Source organism: Osmia lignaria, chromosome 16 (assembly GCF_051020975.1).
Source record: "Osmia lignaria lignaria isolate PbOS001 chromosome 16, iyOsmLign1, whole genome shotgun sequence".
NCBI classification, from domain to species: Eukaryota; Metazoa; Arthropoda; class Insecta; order Hymenoptera; family Megachilidae; genus Osmia; species Osmia lignaria.
In genome coordinates, this window is record NC_135047.1 from 2,686,673 (window position 1) to 2,707,755 (window position 21,083).

The 21,083-nt window shown below is 40.1% G+C and overlaps 1 protein-coding gene across 3 annotated transcripts in view; it reads left to right on the plus strand.

The window, feature by feature from the left end:
- Nucleotides 1-21,083, plus strand: part of LOC117600812 (dystrophin, isoforms A/C/F/G/H) — a 346,950-nt gene that overhangs the window by 169,929 nt on the left and 155,938 nt on the right. For 2 of the 3 annotated variants that reach the window (XM_034316725.2, XM_034316729.2), the window contains one exon: nucleotides 19,986-20,030. The exons of the other annotated variant lie outside the window; for it this stretch is intronic. In XM_034316725.2, coding sequence (XP_034172616.2) covers nucleotides 19,986-20,030 — 45 coding nt within the window. The remainder of the gene's footprint in view (nucleotides 1-19,985; nucleotides 20,031-21,083) is intronic. 3 annotated transcript variants of the gene reach the window in all.

Consider the following 21,083-nt stretch of genomic DNA (forward strand, 5'->3'; position numbering starts at 1 on the left):
CGGCAGGGACGAGCGTTGAAACGCTTCCACCAGCAGGAGGCGATATTGTTTCCTAGTTAAATTGCAAATAACGTTAAGTAGTTGACCGTGGTCATGGACGTTGCGGTGGCGTTCCTCGCGACGGAAACGAGCTTTTCCACGCGTTACCGTGAAACTTTCCCTCGCTTCCGGTTCGCTCTGCCTAAAACTTCAGAGCAACCCCTCTGTAACCGCGCGATATTTCACTTTTAACGCGCTGTTAAGGGAACGGTTCCTTGCCTTTCAGCTCGTTTAACGATTTCGCATTGTCACCGGCTAATTCTTAATGAGTTTCTGGCGAGATTTAAAGCGACTGAATTTTGAATTTAATAGCAATGTAATTTGATAAGTAATGGGTGCATTAGAAAATTCGCGTAATTCGCGAAATTATAACGAGTTAATTTGAATTAAACATTCAACAAAAATTCTTTAATCTTGGAAAGGTAATCCATAAAAGGTTTTATGGCACTTCTTAAGCCACGTTCCTGGAACTCGTAACTCGTATTAATTCCTGTTAAAAGCTAAGTAACACCGTTTTCTCGTTCTTCTTTCTCCGTTGAAAACACATGTATTAACGCCATAAACGAACACACGTAGAGCTGACCATTCGCAGTGTGGCCATAAGATGGTCACTAGAGGACCATATAGCTGTACGTTTCTTTCATCTTTTTTCCTAGCCAGTTTCCCCGTTAGAATAACGAACACTTTATTTTCTTATTTCGTTTGCTGGTAGAATGAAAGTGTTGCTTGTTTTTTGGTCTCGTTCGCCGTTAACCGCAACCGGTGTGGTGAAAGAGCCCCGACAATGAAGATAGTTACCATTACACGTACACGTTAAGCTCTTTCCTCCTTTTTCATTTTCTCCGGGCAAATATAACAGGGTAAAGGGAGCGGAGATTTGGTTAATTGCGGGATTCATATATTGCTTGTTGTTTCGTATTACGCCTTTTGTAACGTTGAATTAATTTTATCTTCAAAGAAGAAATATCCGAATATCTAATAATTGAAATAATTTTCCATACGTGAAATCCGTCTTAGATTTCTTTTGAATCGCACCTGTTTCGGTGTAAGGTACCCCAGGATTGGCATATAGCAAGGGGGCCAAGTTAATTCCCGGTCATAGCCCAATCAAGCCTGATAAAGGAGATAAAGGACGAGCCGAGGGAGTTAACTAGGGTGGAACCGCTGCCAGTTACGAACGACGAGCCACGGAGCAAGAGAGTGGCAATGCCGAACTCTAAGTACTTCTGATAGGATTTACCTCTCTCGAAGCGCGTTCGTGGCATCTGCGCCGGGTCCTGGCTGCCTTCTCCAGCCAGGATCGGCTTCTCTCAGGACCTGGAACCTCGTAAATCAGTAATCAGAATTCCCGTGGCACCGTGGGCCGCGACCACAGTACCGCTACCTTTTGGAATACCCTTGTTAAATCGCGATCCCTCCTGTCGCGGTTCTTCTGAAAGTACGTCGAGCCTTTTGCGAGGCTGTCAGGGTGCTCAGAATTTTTAGAAATTTTCTCATTTTTCCAGTCGAATCGCATTAAATATTTTTTTAAGTAACGCAATACCACTTTCCATGGAATACATTCTTTTTAATTTGTCAAATATTGAACATAGAAACGGGGGATGATGGGGAAGCAGCCGTTTCTTGGTTGATTCGCAGCTTCGTAACTTCGACGGTGCTTAATCGCAATCGATCGACTAACGTTGGCCAACTTGGAAGCCATTTCCATAGATTAAAGCCGAGTCACCGCGAGTGAGAGGGTGAGCTCGGTTACAGGTGCATCGTTTCACGGTAAATCTTCCGCGAGAGAGTGTTACAAATATTGCCAGTACTTAACGAGTTCGCCGCCCACTTCCTACGAGGGTGGATTCGAAATTCCCAAAGGGCTGGAACTTGAAGAGCGTGTCGCGAGACTCGCGATCGAACTTCCTACTCTTCGAAACGTTCCTTGAACTACGACTTCCCGCCTCTGGCCAGAGAAATTCGCGAATTAATTTGTCTCCTCTGTTCGAATCGTTTCTTTTTTCACGTTCTGCCAATCGACTTTCTTCTCTCTGCCTTTTCTCATTCGAACGATCTTTCATATTAATTTACGGCAATCAGTGTTTCGCGCCTTTTCTCCCTGCAACTTACAAAGACTCTTTCTTCCATCAAGGAAGATGTCTTTTTCAGGTGAAATTGAGTTTGTTCGTTAAACGCTCTGAAGGAAAGAGCTTTCATCCTTCTTTGCTGCTTTTTCAACCCTCATAAAAGCGTATGGCCGGTGTTTCTGGAGTGAAAATTATTTTAAAAAATATAGATTGTTTATTACATTAGAAAGTTAATATTTCCTTATATTTTTATGAATATTCTACCACTAATTTCTCGAAACATAAACTCTCTAAAAAATAGAATATCTCAAGGATTAACCAGTCAATTTTCATAGCGGGTGTTTGAACGTTACGTTTCATTTCACTCTTCCAACCCAACGACTTCTTAATCGACGATGTACTTTATGTTCCCCTCGATAAAAATTGCTTTTCTTTAACGACCTCCAATGAACGTACACCATATTTTCGCATCGCGACGCTGCGTTAATGGCGCGTTATTAGCGGCGAAGATGGTCGAACGAGGAAACGAATGGTTATGAAGTGAGCTCGTGTTTAAAGGGGAGGCCGATGCATTTCGGTGGAAATAATAGCTGCATAAATCTTGAGCGATTTTCCATGAGTTACCTTGCTCGAAGAGCAACTGGATGTCTGCCAGAACGACATAGACAAGAAGGAATATTTGGCTGGTAACGTTTTCTTGAATGAAGAATGCCACCTAACGGTGCATGTAGATAAAACTTGTGACATTAACACTTCTAATAACTCCACCTTTTCGATTTTGATAAATTCTAGCATTACAGCACTCGACTGATGTTTCACTTCTTACATTTGATCAATTTCTCTATTTCTTAATGGCTCAAATAACCAAATTCCACCTCCTCGATGATTATAAAAATGGCAATTTAATCCATAAACTTCAAAATGAAATTTCTGCTTCAAAATCATGATTCCTTCTTAATCCCTAATCAACACTCTGCTATAGAATCCAGAAGGAACAGCGTTTAGCGGTTTTCCATCTCTCTGTTCTCCCAGCGATAATCCCACTCGTGGAGACCTTCTATCGGGATTGCGTAACCCTAAAGATCCTCGAGTGGAATAGAAAGGGATAGTCAGTCTGTTAGGTAGAGTGCATTAAGAGGGTCCTTAAAGTGTCCTTCGCAGTTAGGCAAGGGTAGCGCGAGGCCACTAAATCGTCGAGTTCTCTTCTAATTACGAACGTCAGAGCTGCGAATGTATTGTCAGGATCGTTGCTTTTCTTGCTCGACGTCTGACGAGACGAGTTCACGTTGAGCAGATACTTTCGGTCCATCCTTGATTTCCTCGGCTCATTGGCCCTCGCAATGTCGGGCGAGCGGACAAAGCGGAAGGAACATTTCTAGGCGCAGTTGGGAAACCGCGTGGTTCATTTAATTAACGGGAGATTAGCTTGGACCCTGTGCAGACGTTCTATGTACCTTCCACGGTAACTTGGACATAGCCGGTTAAATCTGCATTTCCGTCTTCGAAGTTTCGAAGGGAAACCAGACACGGCTGCAACCGGAAAGGGTTGGACAGGGTGAACGCGACAGAAGGGGATCAGGAACGTTAATGCAATCGGGAGACGGTGTTTGCGTAATTCTTGTCGAACAATTGCCATTAATTACGACGTATTCCTCTGTTATTTGATTTATGATAGATACCAGGATATTATCCATTTGTAATAGTAAAACGTAATAATGTTAAAATTAATTTTCATTGAAATTAGAGATAATTAATCCTCGAAATAGATGGCAATATCCTTGGCTATTTTTGTTACATTTTCTAATGTTTTTTATAATTGAATTAAATGAGTAGATTATATTTACACATTCGAACAATTACATAAGTGTTAACCATGTTATCACGAAACAAAGTATTAAGAGCAGCTGGTGCGATTAATTTAATCGTTACTTTATAACTAGCAACTTCCGCCAGACGCGATAATTGTGCTGGAAATTGAGTAAGTACAGGGAAGACTCTTAATAGAATACAAAGGACGGATGATATTAATTGTGTGCGGAATTCAATTTAAATAGGAGGATGTGAGGTGTAGTTGGGACGTGATTGATGATTGTGGGTGACTTTCTGTTTGTATTGCAAGGGAGACTAATGGTCCACGTTAGTTGGTTCGCTTTATAGAGTGTTAAGAAGAGCTTAGGAATTCATTGGAAACGAATCTTTGGTCAATTAATCAGTTCGTAGAAAATCATTTATTGAATTGATTTCAATTTCATTTTCGAACCCCTATTTATATACTTTTAATTTATTTGTCCCTCAATTAAAATACTCGAATTCAGGGATTTTATTTTCGATAAAAATAATACAACTCAGAGGTGTTTCAATTAAGAGAACCCGAATTCTAAATGGCACTTTTATCAGTTGTTTTTAAACCTAGGAAGTCTTATACAACGGAAGTGATATAATAATTAATTCATGGATCAATATCCAATAAGCTGTCAGTTAGCATTCGTGTTACCGTTCCGGGCGATCGATGCTCCCGATCAGGAGTATTTACATGAAAATTAGGGTCAATATTGTGCCACGAGGTTGAAACAAAAAATAGAAGAAAAAAACAGGAAACTGGTGAAACGGTGCTCGATCGTGGCTCGTTCGAAACTTTTCATCGCGCGCGTGTTTGAAGCGATCGCGAGAGGCAAAAGCCACGGAATTCTAATTAACGCGACACTCGTAACGATTTACATTCGTGACATAAATAATCGAATCGATACTGTGTGCTCGTGTCTCGTTTAAATTCACGCGAATTTTCCAAAAGGCTACACCATCGTCATCCTGGCTAATTGGCGCATGCAATCAAACCCGCTTACCGGCTGTAATTTATCCGCATAATAATTACGTCGTGTCGAAGGAGAAAGAGACAGCCGGGCTGGAACGTTAAAGGAATGGAACACGCGTGTTTCAGTTTCGACGTGGCACAAATCGACGTGGCCAGGAGTGGACGTAACCGCAATTGATAAACCGCCAAGCCACGTGCATTATTATGACGATAATGATGACGTTAGTGCGTTCGTTACAAGCTAACCGTCGACGAGTGCATCGTAATAAGCTGTCGATGAATATTCAGTAGCCTAGTCAAACTCTTGAACGAATGTGGTGATAACGTATTAGGCTATACCAGAAATAATATTGTTTTTTCACGGTAATTTCTAGTGCAATAAATGTCACTATCGTGCTTAATTATCAAGCAGGCTTAAATCATAATTATTCGCTTCGTGTTCACCTCGGTAATTTTAAATTTATTAATCCTTGTTCATGAATAATTCAGTACACTCACGGAATATTATTGGTATTTATGGAATTATAAATTTATAATTAGTAGTTCAAGTTGATACTATCACCGTTACATTTAATATACACTTTTTAGTGTTTATACAATTAATTGGAATTTAATTGTGTTTATATCGTGACGTATGTATATAAAATTACGAGTACTGGAACTTCGAAGAGATCGATGAAGCACCCAAAGCGTTTCCATTCGTTTCAAACACGTTTCCAAGCGACTCATAAATATTAATTTATGTATTTGTTATTCTGTTCCCTTTGGGAAACGAGTACTCTAAATCTGTTGCCGAATAATTGCTTATCGTTCGATAGAATCTGCATTCTGCAGGTTCTAAACTCTCGCTTTTACATTCTCGAAATGTTTTCATGAAAATTAATTTCTAAACCCGGAAGAAAATATGTCACGTATAAAATGCAGGAAATCTAGCCGGTGGTTTACGCCAGCTGAGAATTTCGTTTTGAAACTAGTTCCGTTCCGCGGTTGCGAGCATATTCAGCGTTAGTTGTAAAATCCGACGGACAGCAAGCTAGAAAGGAGAGCGGTCTCGTGAAAGCCTTTGCTCCTCTGGCTAAAACATCGTCTCCGCGTTGTACGTCGCGAGATTGCAGCGATCCGTCGCAAACTCAATTTTCGAAACATATCCAGGTGCTCGAAAGGTGATAATTCAGTATTTGGTGTCCACTCACCTGTATGTGAATCCAAGAACACTTCAGAAAATATTAGCTCCAACAAAATGGCAAATTGAATGTTTCAACTTCAAAATTAACCCTTTCCTAATATTTCACTGTGTCCTGTTAATAAACTACAATTTGGATTTTAAACTTTTGAAATCTTTCTAGCTTTTTTTTTTTCTCTCAACAAATAATTATTGTAGATGTATAAAGTAAAGGGAGATACATAGATATAAAGGCAGGTTGGCATTTGTATGTTTGCGCGTGGAGTCAGATAGAAGAGAATGCGGGCGCTAGATGTCAACATAATTGGACACGGAGGGTTGAGCGACGGTGCGAGAGAAAGGGAGATTGCCATTAGTAACGTGTGCACACGTCAGGTAAGGGTAGGAGGGGTGGATTGTCACGTGGTATTACATCCCTCGCGACTAGGCGGCTCTATTTTCAGCAAGGTGGCATCGATCGCCACTAAATTATTTCGAGCAGCCTACCTATACGGCCTGCCCCAAGAAAACTGACCTACATATCTCTTTTCCTTGTCGAAGAGTAGCGTGCTGCCTTTTTTTCACGCTCCTTCCACGACTCCAGTAGAATAGGTCCGGATATGGTCGGACGCGCTGGTAAAAGCTACTTGCCCCGACGCATCGCGTTGGACCCCCCTGTTTCTTTTCAATTCTCATCCTCCCCGAGGAAGCGTATTCCAAAGAACTTCTTCTTTGGATCTTTTCTGTTTCGCCAACTGTGCTATCGATCGACCAGAATTGCTCAATTTTAGCCACTTTCTTTTATGACCTTTCTACTAGGATGTTGCGACGGGAAACTGGTTCAGATTATTATTTTATTAGGAATGTCTTGTCTTCGGTGCGATTCAACAGTGATCTTGATATATTTTTTATTTGAAGGAAGATGATATATTCCTTATTAAAACTGATTTTGCAATGGAAAATGTACTTACAATTGAAAAATTAGTAACATTACAGAGAATTCAAAGTGTAACTTTTTCCAAGCAATCTTTGATATAAAATTACAAAAGCAATTGATTCTATAAAATAAGCAGCCATCAAAAGTTTTAATACTTAGTAATTGAATTCAATTTTTCTACCAGTAGTGTTACGATTCGAAGGATATAGATTGGGAATGCGACGAAGGGGAGGAGCAGGAATTTGTCGGTCACGTTTCAAGTAGGAATCGATCGTGACCGATCAGATGGAATCACGATGGATTTCAGCTGTCTCACGACGATTGACACTATGTATTCGGCCATTGATAGGTTTACAGTAATCGATAATCGCCTAAGGTCAGATCCCTTCGTGTTATCCACGCTTGTTTTATCAACGCGGAGACACACAGTTGCGTGTGACGGGGTTAAAATGCAATCTACATTACGATGCTACATCAACGTTATTTGACGCTTATTTACTTGCGTTCCCTCGCTGTTTGCCGAGTTGCCAGCAAACGTTTTGATATCTGGGTAATATCCGTGAACTCGAATTTAACGGTGTTTGCTGAAAGTAATTCGATGTTGTTGCATTACCTCTAATGTCGACTCTCTATTTATCTTTACATTGCTTGTATGTTGTAATGTTGTTTAAAAAGTATACAGGGAAAGGTTTGATTACTTCTTAAATTAGAAGAAAGTTAGAATTAAATTTTACTTCATTCATTCGACAATATTTAGCGAATAATTAATATTGACTTTGAGAACCTTCTCAGGAAGCAGCATAGTAATAATAAGTCTCACTGTTCACGGTTTAACGACATTCAGAGTGACATGATGAAATTATGCGAGTTGTTGCACCATATGTTCCTGTTGTTTCAGGTAACCTATGCGCTTCGCAAGTTAATCTTGTATGACTAGGGGGTTATAAGATATATATATATATATATATATGGTGAGACCTCAGCTGACGACGTTTGGGTGTTTGAATGGCACAATTGCTGTCTCTGTTGATTATGGTAGGGGCTATTTAGACACAGCTGAATTATTGCTTTAAACTGGGAATGAGTACTTCTAACGTTTCTATTAGACTATTGCATAGTAACTGGCGAATTTTCAGAGTTATGCTAACATTATACTTAGGAAATCTGGTATGATTTAATGAGAGGAAAATGAAATTTATATCGTGTCGATTTGGAATTTAAAATTTCATGAAAATTAGTAAGATGTTGATAAGGAAATTAATTTATTAAGCTGATATCGTGTTAGAAACTGGTAATTAGTTGACATTTTCTGAAAATAATAATTAATGTAATAGCTACCTATTCCATTTCAAATTTGAGGTTTTAGTAGGTAAATAACCTGGTTGAGTAAATTAGTTATCCGGATTCAAGTGTCTGTCAAGTAATCCGTTCAGACGACCGTCTTCTCCCCGTGGACATTAAATTCGCAAGCCTATTCTCCCGAAAATCGTAAATGATAGATTACCTGTCCTAACGGAGCCCAGTTTCTTGATCAGTCCTATTTGAACACGAAGACATGAAAACGTTGAATTATTTGTGTTTCAAAGATGTCATCTAACAATCAAATTCATTAACCAATCGTTATAATTGGAGGGTGAAAATTGATTGTTATTTCCAAGAAAACTACTGTGCAAATACATTTTGCAAAAGTTAGTTTTTAGTATTAACATCTTTTGCAGAATTGAAAAAGAAATTGTTGCAGACAGTTTTACAATTTTGCGTTTAGATACAAGTGGGAGTTTAACGTTGCTAAGAGGATAAAAAAGGAACCGAACACTTGACTTCGACTGGTCCAGTTCCGGCGATGGAATTAAGTGGCGCGATTTTTCAATTCTGAGAGTCTTTCCGTGTATTATTAAAATGCAACGTTGCGGAAGAGTTATGGATGCAATGAATATTCCCCTTATATAATGACTCTGAAAAATACTTCTCCCTGGACGCGTACACATTTTTTATGACCGCAATCTTTCGCCGCGGGTAACTAAATAATGCACCCTCGTAGAGCGCCACCCTCTACCCCTTCGCCCTGCTACATGCTACTCTCTCATCCCTTATCGTATTATCGTTGTCTAGATAATTTTCAGAAACTTTCAATTTCGTCCTCCTCGCTGTATATTTCTGGCGTTTTAATTAACCAGTTCATCATAAAAATGATTAAAATTATATCTTTCGTGGGTTTAATACTAGAACAACGAACAGAGAATGAAATATAGAATCATTTGTTATTTTAATTAAAGTTATCTTAATTAAATTATTTCATTTAAGCATTCAATTTTACGTTTCATATTGGTAATCAAATATTGTCACCATAAAATACTACTCAAAATACAATTACACCAAATGTGTGATTCACCAATGACCCATGTCACCGAAGGTATTAATCCAGCAGAGTTCAGGAATTCCCCGAAACCAATTTACCTTCTTCAATGATCGTGTTGTATCGTCGTTACTTCCTGCTCCCCTCGAGATCCCGTGGCTCCACAATGTCGAGTAACGAACGGCAACGTATCGGGACCGGAAGTACCACGTGTCTGCACGAAAGCTCGTATTCGAGGAGGTACGTTGAAAGGAGCCAGCCCTTTGACCGGACGTCAAAAGATTCGAGGAGATTCGAAAGTTTCCGTGTCGCTCGAATAGATCGATCTCCTTCGTCCTCCCTTGTGTACGTGATTTAATATCGAAAAATTATCCCGTGCCGCGTTGACCTACGTCGAGAACAGCTATCGGAGAAGTCCCGGTTCCAGCAATGGACGGGCTCCCTCGTTGAAGGGGTGGGTTTGCTGAACTTTCGTACCAGGTCGCAGTTTCATCCGATATTAAGAAACTTTCCATCGGTTCTCGTACTTTCGTAACCGTTCGAAATGAAGTCCAGATACGCGCAACAAAGATGGATTCGAGCCGTGAAGGGTGAAACGGGGGTGGGGCGAGAGGGTTTTGGCCTTGTCGAACGGGACGAGAACGAATGAGGATCGTGAGTGGAGCATCATTAGCGTCTAGATTCTAGATAGATGAGAACAAAACAGGGAACTCTTCATATCCAGCTGGGTAGACCCGTATCCCTAAGGGTTGATACGGTTCTTAACCATTTGCTGGTTTGAAATTACAAATGAAATGTTAGGTAGACTGGTTGTTTTGTTAGATATATATTCAAATTGAATTTATTGAGGAACGCAAAATCATAGAATATTCTGAGAATGATTGCTATTGATTCAACGAACTGACGCAGGATTAGCCAATAAGCCTAATGGAAGATGCTCGTTTCCTTCACGAACAACCTTCCCGATATATTCATGATCATGGAATATCAGCTGACGCGAGCACCTTAGAACCATGGGCGAGCAATCGTTTCGAATAGAATTTCTGCCAAGTGAGTCTTGTTTATCTTGTCTGGACCCAGTTGCGTCATTGTTTCATAGCTTTGACTTTCATGTGCAACTCTGTGCTTGTGTTTTTGACGTTGACGAAAACTGAGAAGCGGTAAACTGATGCTGTTGCTAATTGGAAAATTTGCCTAACAATTTCCTCTTGAATTCTATCATAGCAACTGTGCATGAAGTTTGTCTTCGAAATAGAATAGTTCCACTTTGTGGTCCTGAAAATCATCTGTTTATTGACATCAATAGCTAAGAGTTAATGAATTTTATTTATAAATTATCCCCAATTTGTAATTAGAAATTTTCGGAATTTCTTCTTCCTTCTTTTCTAATGACTTAGGTATTCGAAATTCAATGTTAATTTTCGGAATTTTTGAGTTTACAATTATTTTATCGAAAATCATTTGCAACGCGCAGAAAGTCTTGGGAATCGAAGCTTGAGATTAAGTGGCAAGAAAGATGAACGGCGAATAATCGCGAGGAATGAAGAAGGAGGAAAATTAAAAGCATAATTATGCGAGATTCTTATTCATGACCGGAGGTATCCGCCGTCTGATATCTTATTATCCGTAATTCGAGGGGCTTAAGGTAATCCTCTTTCCTTTCAATAAGTTTCGCGAAATTTTCCGATTTCTTTCGTAGTACGGCTGGCAACCTAACGAGGCCGGAGAATTTCGCGTAACTGGAATTATAGCTTGCACAGAGCCCCGAGGAAAGTTATCCGTTGTTCGTGGGGCCGATTTAAAATGTATCCACCAAGCGTAAGTTACGAAGTTAACTGGGACGAGCTCGCGTATAAATTACACCAGCGAATCGAATACTTCGGTTTTCAAAACGCGAACTGAATACAACTAATTCCGCGTCGAACGCTTCTCTAAAACTTTTTCTTCCTCCTGAATGCGATATTGTTCCAGGCTGGCGATTGTTTCGAATTTCTGCTTGTAACTCTTTGATTCTTTTTCTTCTTGCTCGTTTATTTGTTTCTTTCCATCACCTTTCTTGTTTCTTTTTTGTGATAGATTTTTAACACATGATAAAGAGCATAACTTGTGTCAGAAAGTTGAAATTGAAATGGCTCGAAGCATTTGAATTCGCGAAGGATTCGTCATCGTCGAAGAGACGATTTTCTCCATCGCTTAAAACCGGAAGTACAACTTAAGAGGCGACTATTCGCGCCGCAGGAAGTCTGGAAGCAGAAAGTGGCACAGAATTGCTACACCCTTAGGCAACGAAGCGCGAGCAACTTCTTCGGGGTGCAAGTTCCGATTCACGGGCCACGTGTTGCGGATATACGACATCGATCCGACTAGCAGTCCCGAGACAAGTCAAACGTAACTCGAATTCCGTTTTCTCTCTGATCAGAAGTATGATTCGAACTTCCATTCGACACCAACAACGCGATGGAATCCGCTTTTTCACACACGTATCTTCCCGTTGAAGTCGAAATTCGTTGTTGGATCTAACTTTGATAGAAGAAGGAAAGTTTCTTACCACTTGAAATTTGGAAGTTTCTCTGGGATATCAAATATTTAATGATTTTATCCTCATAATGACGTTTAATAAAAGATTGACTTTTCTGTGGCTATTAGAGAGAACCATCAGAAATTTAATTTAATTGAATAATTAATTGTGCCCTTGTGCCCTTTATTCTAAAGTATCCTAAAGGGCTAATTTGTGCCCTTTTTGAATACATTATTTCAGAATTGGAGTAAATCTGGTTGCAACGAAATAAAAATTTCATTCAATTTTTAAATTCACTTGAATTGTATTTCTGGAAAAGAACGAGAATACACAAGTGATGCAGTTTTTCAAAAATCAGTGCATTCTTAATGAAAAATTTATGTGTCCTCCTGGGGAGAAGAAATTCAATAGAATGAAAATCGTAACAATCCTCAATTTGGCGGTCATAAATTATGCATAAGAGGGTAATTCAAAAGTTTCGCGGTACTTTACATAATACAAGGATGATTTTATATCGCGGATCCCTCGAATTCATTGTTCCACGGCAACTAGATGATCTCGCTTCTCGCGAATGCTAATTCAATCCGCAAGCGAGCAACGTTATTCCGTAATATATTCGCGGTGATTCTTGGGCATAAATCCCACGACGCGGAACGAGCTTCCTTCCCCTCGCAGACAAATGTTTTTTTCATTCTTCTGTCGGCTGGTTATCGGCGAACGTGCCGGAAATTTGGCGAATATACGACACGGAACGTTTTCCAGTAACGAGACGAAGCGCGAGGGAAAAGGGTAAAAAGAAAGAAAAAAAACAACAACAAAATTCTGTTCCCCTCATATTGTGCCTTCAGGCTGTCGTGAATATAATAGAGTTTTCTAGGACAGACGGGATGCTGATAGTTCGCGGCATTGTGCACTTTTGCGCGTTACCGAGGACGTTTCACTGCTCGATGTTCAGGAATCGTAACGCTGGAACGGCGCGAGTCGAAGTAGATTTCAACGAGAATTCTCAACGATACAAATTAACGAGCTCGATGATAGTTAAAACGTAGGAAATTGATTGATCAGAGAATGCAAAAACTTCTTTGGAATTGTTTTACAAAAATGTATTGGCAATATCTGATAAAAATTTCAATAACCACCCTGTCGAAAGACACAGAGAGTATCTTGAATAGAATCGGTTAAAAGAAAACACTAAAACTTGAATACAGACAAATATATTTGTTCGCGCTAGTAATAACCGATTCAAATTACGCGCGCTCCGCTTTTAATTGTGGAAGACGCCGCAAGTGGCGCTGGTGTCGCCGATACGACGCGACGAACGCGTGCCGGTTAAATCGGCCATTACGTCTTTGTCTATAAGTGTTGAAGGTTCGTTTTTTGACAACGCCTGTGGTAAGTTGCCTTTTGCTCTTTTCGGGTACATATGTGCCAATTTTCGTTGCTGTACACTACCATTTATATCTTTATGTATCTTTATACTATTTCGTTCGGTAGTGCACAGCGTCTTTCGATTGTCGTTTTTGTCGCGCTTTACCAGATAACCTTATATCATTTCGGTTATATTATTTCGTTTATACTACTTCGTTTATGTCATTTCGTTTATACTATTTCGTTTATGTCATTTCGTTTATATTCTCTCGTTTATATTATTACGGTTAATATTCTTTCGTTATATTCTTTCATATTTCATGATATACGTTGTTCGCGATCTTTACGTATTTTATTATTGTTCTCTATATACGGGGACTAGCCTCCTCTGCCGTCGACGATTAAACAAACATACAAACAAACAAACAAACAAAACAAACAAACAAGCAAACAAACAAATAGACAAATTATTTGCTCTCGGCGCATGCGTAAGCACGGCTCGTCGGCGGTAAAGGAGGTTAGTCTCTTACTTCGCGGGTCTTGTTACTCAAGCTGCGCACTGATTGGTCAATTTTCAACAACGAAATGTGGCTATACTACTGATCCCATCGAAAAATGCTATAGAACTTTTCACTTCGATTTTTCGTGATCTATCCAGCGCTGTAGAGGTCTTCAGGGTATTTTATATGCTATTGCGTTTGATTTCACCATCTTTTTTGCGTTTTAATAAACAGACGATCTCTCTCTTTGACAAATCCAGGTGTATAATTTCGTTTCGCCAACAGCACGAGCTGGCCTTCTTTTTCGCGAAGTGCTCCGGTACAATTCTCCTAATCTTCCCGAAGAATTAGGATCGTACCGTCACAACATTGTTGAATTTTGGTTATTTCAAGGAATTATAATATTTCATCTCATTCCTCGTAATAGAGTACACGAATGAAATTAGTATAAAGGAAATCAATATGAAATTCCAAAATCTATGAATCTTAGGTTTCTATTAACTTAAGTCTTTCTATATTAAATATAACAGAATTCTTCGTTCTTCAACACTATCGTATTCAATCCCTTACACTCGATGTCCTTCGAAAAAAGGAACAGGAAATTCACCAAACGATCAATTGTCGCGCAACGTATCTCAGTCTCTTCTCTCTCCGATTTTCCTCCATAAATCACGTCGGTCCGTCGTCGTGAGAGGGTTCTCCAGAAATCGACGAAATTCCCAAGGAAAAAGTGCATCGAGCCGAGGCGAGGGTCGGAAGAATTCTCTCACGGAGAGAAGCAAGTGCATACGATTCTCTTCGGCCGTTGCTTTTCACACCTTCATTTTTCACCGGTACCCGGTCTGGAATGGTTGATCAATAATACAGAAGGCGCGGCACCTCTAAGAACACGTTCACCAGCTGAAATCCTTGGCTGGATCCTCGTGTCTCCGCTGCTTTCTGTTTCAAGAAAGAGACAAAAGCACTGTTGGCCATGTGCAAATTGATTCCTTGTGTTTGCACTTAAGTGTCTCCTTATCGGTCGGATTTGGAGCACAGCCAATTTCTGTGACGAATGACTCGCAGGCGGAATCGCAAGGACACCAATCGACTATTTTCGATTCTCATCCATCAATTTTTCGACTCAGGAAACTTTCTATATTTAATTTTAATATCGTTATTTTTCACAAAGAATCTCAAGGGACGATTATTGTTTTTCAATATTCCTTCTTTATTCTTCCCTTTTTCAATTATTCATCTATGAACACAAAAGATTCTATTAAACTTCTTAAGCAGGAAATTTGAAAGATCTAGATTGCTAAATAAACTGATCGGTCTTGTCACGATATTCGAAACATGGTGGTGGCTCGTAGATAATAGAATTGTCCCGATCCGACGAGGTAGAAGTTAGTCAGACTAGGCGAAGGAGCCAATATCAATTCCCTCGATCGTGGCATTCCCGATGCCTCGCCGCTGCAGAATGCATGAGACAATCGAACCCACTCTTTGGAGTGGCTCGTCTCTCCAAAACAATATAAGGTGAATTTCGCCTCTAACTTTCCTCCTTCGCGAGGCAAAGCAACCCCAGACAACTCGGTCGAGTGCTATCCTGTTATGGGGTGCTTGTTACCGTTAATATACCGCAAATTCATGGAGGAGTTTTCGAGCCTTTTCCTGCGCGTGTTTCGAGCAAATTTCTCTGCATACACAAAATGTTTTATAGTTAAAAACTCTCTTTTTTTTTTTTACAAACTTTGCGCATAATATCCTTTAACGTTGTTCGCACACACGAGTTACATTATGAAACTTAAAAAAGAATTAATATCTAGAATAGAATCCGCGCTATAGATATTTCGAACAAATTCATAAATTTCAGTTTTTTAAGTCTGAATTTTATTCAATATCAAAATTATGCCAACATTTCAGTTAGCTTTATCAAAGGGTGGTTTGAAAACTCAGCTCGAACAACGAACAGCGCGTTCAAACACTGCTCCTTTTTCCCATGAATCCAGCATTCCTGGTAGCGAGACCTCGATTTCAGCAAACATACCGATCCTACGTATTCTCGTGGCCACTTGGTGCGAGCCACGCGTGAAGTCTCGAGGATCTCTTCGGTTGGAAGGACGTGGATGCGAAGAGTTAGCGCGTTGGTAGTAGAAGTGGGAAAACCGAGGCATAAAATTGCATTTGCTCGCGGTTGAAGGCAGCCGTTTGCATCGTGGCGAACCACTGCACCCCATCAACCCCTTCGTACAGTAGCCACCGCGAGACCTGTCCACCCTTCTGTTTGCTCGTTTAAAGGACTGTCTCCACGGTCGCCGGTTTAATCAAGTTCAACCGTGGAAAAATATTACCCAGGGCTGAGTTTCAATCCGAAGGACGATGAATAGGTCGATGGTGGAGGACCGATTCATTGTGCATTCAGGATGCGTATATCACCGGCCAGAGGGTGCAAACGCGTATACTGCAGTCAGAGGGGAAAAAAGAAGGCAACCTGTAACAATTGAAATCCCAGGGAATTCGTCGCGTTCGTATTCACGGTACGACACGTGTTAGGTTTCCGTAAATATTTGGAGGGTTGTTCGAGGGATGATACAGACGCGATTGAATTGTCTCGGTTATACCGTAATTGTGATGGATTGTTGCTTTATTGCGAGGGTTGCGTGATAGCAATCCACTTGTAAAGGAAATAGATGTGGCTTTATTTTGATTTTCCTTATTTGCTTCGTGTTATAAATCTTTGGAGTAAGATATATTTAACAAAATTTTAAGTAGCATTAATATTATATTCTTATTACAATATTAATTTTGTAAAGCAGCAAATTAGCAAGCTATATTGCGTTGCTTGCAGCGCGCAGTAGTATGCCAGTAGTATTCTCCCTAACAAGTCAGACGCTGCAGTAGAAATATCAATATCTAGTGCACTCTGCTATAACATGAATTATTCAAGGGAGTAAAAATTAATTTTTTAACAGCAGAAGTGCACTACTTGGAAGCATTATACACGCAATTTTTCTAAATATCCTCCAGCATAAAAAGCGACAAAACTTATGAAAGCCACCACGCGATCATCTCGAACACTTTAATCCGTAATCGCGTGGTCCTGTTTCCAGCTCGTTGGTCGGAATTTCGTCGCCGCGTCGTTTCCTGAGCCGTGTACGTTCTATCAGCGGAGTACATCCGGGATTTTTAGCATCTCGAGAGGGCAAGGAAAAGCGGCGGAGCCTTTGAAATGACGGTTTTCTCATCTTAAGTGGCGGGGTGCACCTATCTGCTGCCGCCTGACGTTCAGGGTAGCTTACGTTTAAAGCGTTTCCACCGTCTTCTCTTCTTCTCCTATTCGTTAGCTTCGTTTTCCCGGTTCTCGGTCGTTATTAGACGATTCCACCTCTGCCCGGGAATGTTCGCAATAATGTTACAAGCGTCAGTGCGGGCTGGAACAAAAGGTAGTACCGGCCTTGCAAATGTGCTCGATCTTATTAGCCGGATAGTTCTTTCGAGGCGATGGCAAGGATTTTTATCGCATTACTGGGCCATCGTTGGCGCGACAGACTCGAAGCGAACGCGAGCGTATCAAAGCGAGTCGACTAATCGAATTAAAGAGGACCTCGATATAATTTTAACGGTGATAGGGAAGGAGGAAGGCGCGTTAACGAAATGGAGTTCCTTTTTTCCATTACGCTTTCTTTCTCTACACGAACGTTTCTTTCTACCCGTACATTTTGCACTTGTATCCCGCTGTGTTTCCTCCTTTACTTCTTACCCTCTCCTACTCGTTCCTTTTCGCGAGAGACGCGTCACGTTCCCTGGAATGCCGCAATTAAGATCTTGTGTATTCGAACGTGAGTGTTAGCAGCGAAATCCTCGCTGAAACGAGAGATTCTTGGAGTTTTCTTTCCTCCTAGGATCGCGTTTCAACCGGCAACTTAGAATTCTTTCAACCGTGCTCAAAGGCAACCGTCCTGCGCGTAATAGGAGCATGTTTCATAGGTAATAATCTTCATCATTTCATTTTATTTCAATGTAAATTTTTCAAAAGATTCATTGGTAATTTCATCAGGGATTCGTGTATCAATGTCTACTTTGTTGTCTGATTAATCAATTTAAAGATATCTATCTCTGCTAACGGTTCGATTACGCATGAGCTACGAGTCTCTGTCAACGATTTATCAATCATTAACGGTAATTTGTCGACAGTATGGGGAAATTCGGTGGGCAAAACGGGCGTACGGGGCTAGTTGTCGATGACCGTGAGATTAACTTCCGTCCCTCTAAACATTACGCTCGCAGCCGCACGACGAGGAATCGATGTTGAAATTAATGCTATCGGGAAGCTTTGATAGGGATATTGCTGTGTACCAGTGCACGTGAACAGCAGGGAACAGACACGCTGAACGTTGGACGAATTCCAAGCATCCAGAGAGTCGATGATACCTACCCGTGTTTCCCACTCGTTTCCCATGTAATTGCGGATTAATCTGTACGGTTTGAAACAAAGTTTCGCACAAAGGAAAGAAAAATCTAACGAACGAACGATTGTACAGAATATTTTCACGATTTTTATCAGTATTCAATGGTTAGATCCTTTCATCTTCGTTTATAAAAGGTAGCTAAGTTAAGAACCCTGAAGCAAAACTAAACAATTCATATGTAAATTACTTTTCAAATGTTACGCCAAAATTTTGCAAATTGGGCTATTAAGAGTTACCCCGCCCTCTGGAGAATATAGCAAGAGAACGAATCTATTTTATCATACTCTCTTGAGACCTACCATCTTGAAACCTGAATTCACATTCAGATTTTTAACATTTTACCTCGAAAAAAATATGATTTTCCAGTCTAGAATCTTCTTAAACAATGAAACATCGCAGAGATTGAGAAATCCATAAAAATGGTAGAATTTCACGAAAGCAATCTGCAGCGAAATTCGGTATTCTAGCCACTTTAACCTGACATCATCTTCTGTCCAAGGATCTGGTTCACTATTTTTTTCTCTCGTCCATTGTACGGTGCATCCTAAGCGCAACTGCACTACCCCGAGAGATATAGTAGAGAGTAGAGAGGTTTGATATAGTTGAGAGTAGAGAGAAAGAGGATGATAGCAGAAGGTACGAAGGATAAAAGGAGAGTCACGGGATTTGAGCTTGGAAGTGGTATATGAGTATGATAGTCCGTTGCATATTTCAGGATCCACTTGGCGAACTGGCGTGCTCGTGAGCGGGGCCACGACAGTTTCTCGCACACACACACACATAAGCGATCGGCCACCAACGTGATTGTACTCTCGGTTACTGTAAAAGCTCTCGAAACCACCGTCCGTGACTTAACTCGTCTCTAAACGGTGCTATTGTCAACGTAACCGAAGTGTCACCGTGGCTAACTGATAACGCTACTTTGACCAACCATTTTGGTTGATTTCTGGGTCTTGTGGTGGGCAGACCTGACTTAGAGTTCCTAACTTATTTCTTCATCATTATTTTCACACTTCAAAATATTAAATTGAATTTCCAATCAAATTACAGAATCAAAAATTGATGATTTAATTAATTTTTCGTATGTGATTCATTTAGTTTGCAATAACTGCAAATTTGATATATTTTTTTGAATATACTATTTGGATGCAGAGATTTTTTGGCAAACGTTATACAGCATCGTCTGCAACTCGTGTTAGCTCGCCTTTAATCCGTCTACCTGGCCGAGTTAGGAGACGAATCGTTAGGTTAGTGAACCCGTAGGCATTATTATTGCAACCGGATCCGACGACCATTAAACAACGAGGCAATGACGTGTTGTGTGCGCCGGAACTGTTCACCGTGGATCACGTCCGCTTAGCGAAACAACGATCAACGGTTCTCATTTGCAGCTCGGATTAAGAGCTTTGATTAATTCGCTAGACGACTCACTTGGCAAAAATTACATGTCCCAAATTTTACCTCAAATTCAATTTTATGATATTGGAAAAATTTTCTTCTTTTATTTCAATATGAGTGTTCGCATTTTTTGTATCGTAAATTAAATTTGATTGCATTGAAATACACGGAATTCCTTTCCTTAAAATTGTGAATAAATATTTTTATCGTTATATGAAAGTATTCGAGAAATTTTTATTACATTTTGTAAATATTCGTCTGGTTTCCAAAAATAATTGATATTTTTATCTGATAGAATTCTCCTTGTATTAAATGCTGTTTACGAAACTAATTACTCGAAGCTTCTTAAACTAATCTACTTTTCTTTTGCTGCAGGTACGTAGACCAGGATTCATCCCCCTTTTACCAGCTAAGATACCGGTAAGTCCATTTTTACAATGATGCAGCGTAGTTAATCTAACGAGCCTGCCCATTCTGACCCTTTCAAGCGAAGAGAGGTGCTTAAGGCGTGAGAAACACTCGAGTCGAATCAAATTGAATGGAACTTGAGCGTTTCTATCGTTGATCCGACATTTTATTTCACTCTGTTTTTCATTACACCACTCGTACCTCTTTTAAAAAATAATTAATTAACTCTGATAGCCTCCACAGTATTCAGGGTGTAAAACGAAGAACTTTTCAGTCAAAGCAAGTGGTATAAGTCAAAATCGATCAGACATTCATCTTCCGCGATCCGTGATCGATGGTTTAGGGGGCAGAGTATAAAATAATGTTGCATCGAGTTACGTCGCGACGAGGGTTGATTGTTAAATGCAGCCCAGCCGGCGTGTCGTATCACCTTTTGGCGAAGGGTCGATGATACTCGAACCGACGAGATATCGCACCTTTCGAGCGCCTTCTACCTTCCCTTCGTTCCTTTTTGCCATGCGGCCCTTGCGATTCACCTATCCCCTTGCTTTCCACCCACACCGTCTACCCTGCCACTTCATGACGACAATGCACGTCTCATCCCACTCGGTGTTTTCTACGCTGGAATCCGGAATGTCGTCGATAAAATATTAAGGGCGAACGATATGTAGGCCAGTCGCGTGAGAAGCGTCTTATAAATCGCGAGAAATCGTTCGAACGATTTGGTGTTCAATTTGAATTTTTAGTTGGGTTCAGTGATCATTATACTTTTTTAACATGATTTTTAATTCCTTGATTGAATATTGATTACTTGATTATTTGATTACTTTTTTTTTTTAAACCGTGAGAAGGCTTAATCATTAATTATTGATTAATCCAATCAATATCAATTCATTGAGAGATATTTTTAAATTCATCCACTTTTTTAGAATGAAAATGCAGAAATTCGTAAGAGAACTAAAATGTTGAGTATTGTCAGAAATTCTGACGATGGAAGTATTATATCCAAGAGAAGGTATTCATTTTCAAGAAATTCCTACGAAATGAGCATTCCTTTGAAATGCT